The sequence below is a fragment of the Brugia malayi genome (genome assembly GCF_000002995.4).
Source record: "Brugia malayi strain FR3 genome assembly, contig: Bm_v4_ChrX_scaffold_001, whole genome shotgun sequence".
NCBI lineage: Eukaryota > Metazoa > Nematoda > Chromadorea > Rhabditida > Onchocercidae > Brugia > Brugia malayi.
In genome coordinates this window covers 15,767,389-15,774,557 of record NW_025062479.1, presented here as the reverse complement: position 1 = coordinate 15,774,557, position 7,169 = coordinate 15,767,389, and the positions used below count along the sequence as shown (strand labels likewise).

Below are 7,169 nucleotides of genomic sequence, written 5' to 3'. Positions count from 1 at the left end.
TTTTTCCTGTCTTTGATGGTGCTGATGGTAGTGATGAATCGGTTGAAAGAGACATTAATTCTGTTTGTCATTGTCATAAATAAAATTTTTTTGGAAATTAATTATAGGACTAATCGGGAAAACTTTTCCATTTATTAAAATAAAGATTTTAATTGTCATCTTTTTTATTTCTTTAATATGTATATATTTGCATTCCTTATCTTTCCATTCAATTCATTTAATTAATTCTAAAATTGATGACCTATAGTGATTTCATAGTCTTTTTCAGGAATTTATTTGATTAAAGAAAAATGATTTCTTTTATCCGAAATTATATTTTTATATTTGCTTTTCATAAGTTTTCATATTAAATTATTCATTTGATAAATTTCACCTTTGCATCTTTTCTTACATTCGCAACATTTTATAAATGAATTAATTAACGTATAAAGTTTGAAACTACCTGATCTTATTTTTCCAATATATATATATATATATATATGTATAATTTAATCATAAATAATTTGAATAATTTTTAATAAAATTGTGAAATAAGGGAAATTATTGTTATATTTATTTTATAATATTTTTACATTTTAAAATTATATTTGTTCGTAATATATGTTTGCAACTTAATTAAATAATGAGTAAAATATTCGACAATTTCCCCATCCTTTTTTTTCATCCATTTTTCGATTACTAACTTCAGTACACATTGATCATCTAATATTATGACAATTATCATTTGGTAGTGTCACAGTTTTTTCTACTTTCATTTTTCTTCTCTCATATATAATCAAATGGTTAAATGTAAGTTGCTATAAAGTGTTCCCATTATATTCCATGAATTTCTTTCTTTCATTGTCACAGTCATTGTCAATTGTAGTCATTGTATATTATTTATAAGTCCTTCCTTTAAAATGCATCATTGTCATCGTTATTGTCATCACTATTATCGTCGTCATCTGCATTGTCATCATCATCATCTATAGATATTGTCACATCATTCACTAATCATGAACCAACCCAATCGAATCCATTGAACTACATAGACTGTGGTATCCTTTTTTTGTCATAATATTTTCATTATATATATATATATATATATATATATATATATATATATATATATATATATATATTATTTGCTTATTGTCACCATTGTCAAAAAGCTAAAAGTACAAAAAGCTAAAAGAAATTTTTGTCTTCTTATTTATCATTTGTTTCGAATATTTTCTCATTCATTTCCAAAAGTGTCATCATGATGAATTTTCTGATATTAGAAATATATCTTTTTTCTTCTTTTTCTTCTCCTTTCTTTCCTCCCTTTTTTTCTACTTTTCATTTATAATTTAATTGAGCATGTAATATAATATCTAATCTTACAAAATATTGCTAAACATTACCCAAATATTTTATTACTAAGACAAAAGAGAAAAAAAACGAGGAAGAAATAAAAGGAATAGAAGAGAGGGAAAAAAAAAGTAAAGTTGTCGACAATATATTTAATGCCATAAATTATCATTTAATACTTTTAATATATCTTCGAATAGATTATTGCTAAAGCATTTCGTTATACTTCATTTGAAAAATGACAAAAATTTCAGGAAGGAAAAAAGAACAAAACAAAAGAAACGGAAGTGTCAATAGTATTTATCAGTTTAGTTTTGATTAACTGAATTCGATAAATATTCTAAGCAATCAGTACATCATTATTTCTTAATCCTGATGACCGAATTAACCATGCTTTATCCGTCAATTGTAACAGCACCATCAGCATCAACTATTCCGGTCAATGTATCAGGAACAGGAATTGCTGCAACTCATAAATTACATAATAGTCAACGAGATGATGAATTACTGGATGATGATGATGATATTGGTTCCGTATCATCAGATGGCGGTCGTTCATCAGCTACTAGTAAATCATTTATAGTATTAAATGAGTATAAGTAATAGTTAATTGAAGTTTATTAATAATCATAATGTTTCGATTTTTTTTACTTTCTTAGTTAATTATTTTATAAATTTTTGTATTAAGATATCTTTAAGAGAAATTCCATTAATTTCATAATTTTTGTTATTGTTTTCAATGAAGTAATTTTCATCTTTTAAATCAGTAATTATCAATGTATAATTTCTAGCTATTTACTATAAGCTATACTTGTAGTTGCTACCATATGCTTGCATGATGCTGAATGAATTTTTATTTTATAAGCTTAGTTAATTTTAAATATTTGCTAATGGAAAATACAGTAAATTTATTTTCGTTTCAGGTCATGCAATAAGCCTTAGCTCTGGCAAAATGTCAATGGAATCACATGTAAAACGGCCAATGAATGCTTTTATGGTTTGGTCTAGAGGTCAACGACGAAAAATGGCACAAGATAATCCTAAAATGCATAATAGCGAAATTAGCAAACGTTTGGGTTAGCATCTTGTAGCGAAATAATTTCAAAAAATTTTGCAAAAATTCTCATTGCTGTCTTATTTTGTGATATTTTAACGATTAATCTAGTTAGTTAAGGTAAGGGTTAATCTAACTAAGATATACTGAGACTGTTTTTTAAAATTTTTTTTATAAAATGAAATATAGCGCCTTTGGCATAAAATTTACCTCAGTAATTGAATAGTCTTTCTTTCGAGATGTTTTTCTTTTTTTTTCTTTAATTAATTTTCTTTTCAATTTCAGGTGCGGAATGGAAGCAACTTTGTGATGCAGAAAAAAGGCCGTTTATAGATGAAGCAAAACGTTTACGTGCATTACATATGAAAGAACATCCGGATTATAAGTACCGGCCACGGCGAAAACCGAAAAGTGTGACAAAGACAAAAGAAAAATACCGGTTTACATTACCATTTACTGCTTTTCCGGCAACAAATTTGCTAAGTTCGTTATATTATATAAAATAATAACAAAAGATTAATTGATTGATTGATCATTGGCGTAAAATTTTTAATCATTCTTTTTTTATCAATAATAATTGATGTCAAAATATTACTCACATACATATATATATGATGATGATGATATATATATGATAAAAATTGTTTAATTATAAAATTATTATATTATAATAAATTTATAATTAGCTATTATAATTATTTATTTCAAGACCTTTTTAAATTTTATCAACCACTTTTGATGATTAATTTTTAAATATGAAAATTAGCATATTTTTAGGCCAACAAACAATATCACGGGCAACACCATTTTACCCATCAATGAATCCACTTGATATGGCAGCTAAGATTGCCGCTGATAGTGCGGCATTATCAAAAGCTACCGAATTCCCCTACTATCCACCATTTTTTCATCCTACCACACCAGCCAACACAACAGCTGGGTAACTGAATAAATATGCTTCTTTTTTGTCCTCCTTTTTTCCTTTTTTTTTTCAAAACATTGTTATTACTTTGGTAGAGTGGAAGAGGGAGAGAAAAAAGAAACAAATAAGTACTCTAAGCTATTTATTTATGCCTGAAGTTGTTATTTTATTTTTATTTTTTCTTTTAGAAGCTAATTTTCATTGCTATTTTTAAGTGTATTTGTAAAAAGAGATATAATATATCACCAAAGTTTTATTGAAAATATTTCCAATAAAAGAATATATCCGATAAAATAATTATTAATAAATAAATAAATTATAAATTTAACAATAGTAAATGAAACGATAAGTAGGTAAACTGAGAGTTTCATGCCGTGATTTAATATGTAAAATGACAGGACATGATAAATTTTATCTTATCTATCTTATTATTAATCAATGAGAAATAATAATTCTAATTTGAGGTAATTATTACATTAGTTCGATTAATTTTGGTTGATTACAAATAAATTACAGGTTTAATTGTGATAATGAATGATTGATAATATTTACAATTGTTTACTTTCATTTTCTACTTCATTAATACATATCTTAATTCCTCATTTTAATTTTTTTTTTTTGTTTTTTTGTTTGCGAATATTTCAAAGAGTGTTGATTTTATTTGATTTTTATTTGCTATACTTTTTATTTTACTTATTATTATTCAAAAAGTAACAAATTTTTATGATTAAAAAAAATGGAAAATGAAATTTGTCACCGTTGCAATCATTTATTTATTTATTTGCTATACTTTCAGCTTAATGCCTACATATAATCCATATGATTTACAACGAAATGTATTAGCTGCATATGCAATGAAAACAAATGTTATGGCGCATGCAGCTGCAGCTGCAGTTGCAGTACAATCACCTGTAGCAAATAATAGCAATAATAGTAGCAATGGCAGTAGTAATGCATGTTGTACTACAACAACAGCTTTAACACAAGCTGCATCAGCCGTATAATTTGATGTACGTTTGTTTTTTTTTTTTTTCCATTACTTTGTTTTTATAACGCACTCAATTTATTATAATTTATGCAAAGAATTTTTATCTAAAAACTTGAAATTTAAAGAAAAAAAGAGGAGAAATCATCTTATATTTTTTCTATTGATCATAATTCAATTCTCTACATTTTTGAATTTTATTATTTGTGCGAATAAATTACGAAATGACTTTAAGATGAAATTATTTTAATTATGATTTTTGTAAAATTTTAAATGGAACAAGAAAAGGAGAAACTATTCATCATAACTTTTTTTTTTTTCTTTTACATATCTTCTTTCTTTCTTTTTTTTTTCCGACACACTAATTTAACAAATTTGAAAGATTGTTATGTGGAATTCATTTTGAATATAAAATAAGGAAAAATTCAGTTCTTGAAGATTCATTCTATTATTTTGATATAATATCGTATAATGGACTATATAATATATTTAAATCCAAAAATCATGATTTTTAAAATTTCTTTTCTTTATCCATTAATTTAGAAATATCATAAATTTCAAATTTAGAGGTTCTTTTTTTATAAACATTAAGACTTTAAAATTATTGTTAGTATTTAAATACGAATTCATTTCGTTCTTTTTTTTTTTTCAACGATTCACACTTTTTTTTTCTTTTTGTTTTTTAAATGTTAAATTTCCAAGAAAGTTATGATCCATTTATACAATTAAAAAATTTTCAGTTTAATATGTCGTATGTTTGTATTTTATATGGTTTATAGATATACATATATATATATATACGTCATTATACTGTCCTCAAATTCACTCTTTAACTTTTATTCCCTCTCCCTCTTTCTTCCCTTTCCCTTTCTCTGTTTTCCCTTTTTTTAAATTCTCAGCTAAAAATGCTTTATGATTCATCAAACAAAATAATTCCGATTTTAGGGTGAAAGTAACAAAGAAAGATGAAAAAAAAAAAGAGAAGAAAAAAAAAACTAAGAATGGTGGTATATGCTTCTTTGTTTGCACTCTATTCAAATATATAACCTTTAGTGGTAAAAGATAATGTTGCTATCATATCAGTTAAAAAAAAAATTGAAAGAAGGAAGCAAAAATAAAGGGGAAAAATGGAGGGAGAGAAGAAAGAATGAAAAATTTTTATGATTTTAATTTTATTTTTATTTTTCTTTTTTGGTATTGAAAATAAATTTGTAAATTTCGAGAGAAAATTTTTGAATATAAAAATCTAAATAATAGATTAAAAAATTGAGGTTAACATAAATTATTTGAAATTAGTGTTTTATTATCATTTATTTTATTTAATAGTACTGATAATAGATTAAAGTTGCCTAGTTTCATTATTCTATTTTCTAATATTAATAAAATTATAATTTCATTTTATAATTTTAATAAAATTCATCGTTGAAAAAAGCTGAGTCTTTTTTATAATTTTATGTTATACATTGATGATTGCTTATTTTTTCGTAATCTATTCTTGTAAATAACTTTCATAACATGAAATGATATTCTGATATCTTATCTTACCTGCATATCTTCTCTTTATTATCTTATCTTATTCAGTATGTATGTATGTATATATATATATGTGTGTGTGTGTGTGTGTGTGTGTGAATGTGTGTGTGTGTGTATGTGTGTATGTGTGCGTGTGTGTGTGTGTGGTATTTTTGCAAAATGTTTTGTAGTAAAAAATAAGCACAAATATCACAAAAGCTTAGCATAGAGAATTTCATATTAATGTCAGCATCAAAAGTTCATTAATTTAAATTTTTTAACTGTAAAACTGATAAGATAAAATGAATCACAATTTAATTAATTCTAATCGTTCTCTACCAAGGTTTATTGCAATTATTTGACAATGATATCGTCATTTGATGACATCATCAATGAGTATTAATATTATGTAACAATTAATGCAAATGAAAAAGGTAAGAAATTAATTGTAGGAAGTTAGTTTATTTAACAATAGTATTTTAATTAAATTTTCCAATACGTTAATCGCCAAGAGAACAAGGAAATGAATAGACATATGTTACATTTGCTCAAATTCAAAAATTTTTTTTTTTATTTGATTGTTATAAAATTATCGTTACTATTACCAAGAAAAAAGAAATAAATATGGATTTCTTTTCAAATCATTTTGATATTTGTGATTGTTGCTTTTCTTTCCGATTGCGGAAAAAATCATTCCTTTATATGAAAGAGTTAAGAGGTTAAAGCGGAATAATAGAAAACAGGTTGTTGGGAGGAGGTTTAAAAGTAGGAATTTAAAATATAGTTTAAAATGAAAATCGTTTTAGTTAATTTAAATATATGAGGAGATATTAAATATAATTATAGTATTAAATATATATAATAAATAAATAAATGAAACGAATAATAGTGAGATGACAGTAATGGTAACAATTAATAATGACAATGATGTAAGTAAATATTAGTGCATAATCATTTCATTTCCATCATCTTACTTAACACTTACTTGAAATCTTCATTCTATTATCCCTTTTTTATTTATTGATCTAAAAAAAAAAAAAAAAATATTTCTTTTTTCCATCTTTTTATTCTTCAACCTTTAAATAATGGTTTTTCTTTTTTGTTTCTTTTTCTTTCCAAAAGAATTTCTTTTGAAATTGTTGAATGAAATGTAATTTGCAACAGAAGGAGGAAAAATAAAAGAAAAGATAGATGGGAAAACATATGCAAAAATTTTTTGCAGCATAAGTTAATTTTTAAATTATATTTAAACTTCAAAGAAAGATTAAAACAAACGAAAGTACATAATGAATGGCTTTTTGTTGACACATTACATTTGTCTCAGTTTTTTTAAAGAAAAATATTTCATATACTTTTTTCCTTTT

At 24.3% G+C, this 7,169-nt stretch overlaps 1 protein-coding gene across 1 annotated transcript; it reads left to right on the top strand.

The window, feature by feature from the left end:
• Window positions 1-1,707: 1,707 nt before the first annotated feature.
• Window positions 1,708-4,312, top strand: Bma-sox-3 (HMG box family protein; the record flags this gene model as incomplete). The annotated part of the gene is made up of 5 exons (XM_001893875.1): window positions 1,708-1,900; window positions 2,256-2,408; window positions 2,672-2,869; window positions 3,164-3,326; window positions 4,105-4,312. 5 exons carry the CDS (start codon window positions 1,708-1,710, stop codon window positions 4,310-4,312), a joined length of 915 nt encoding a protein of 304 aa, XP_001893910.1.
• Window positions 4,313-7,169: the final 2,857 nt, after the last annotated feature.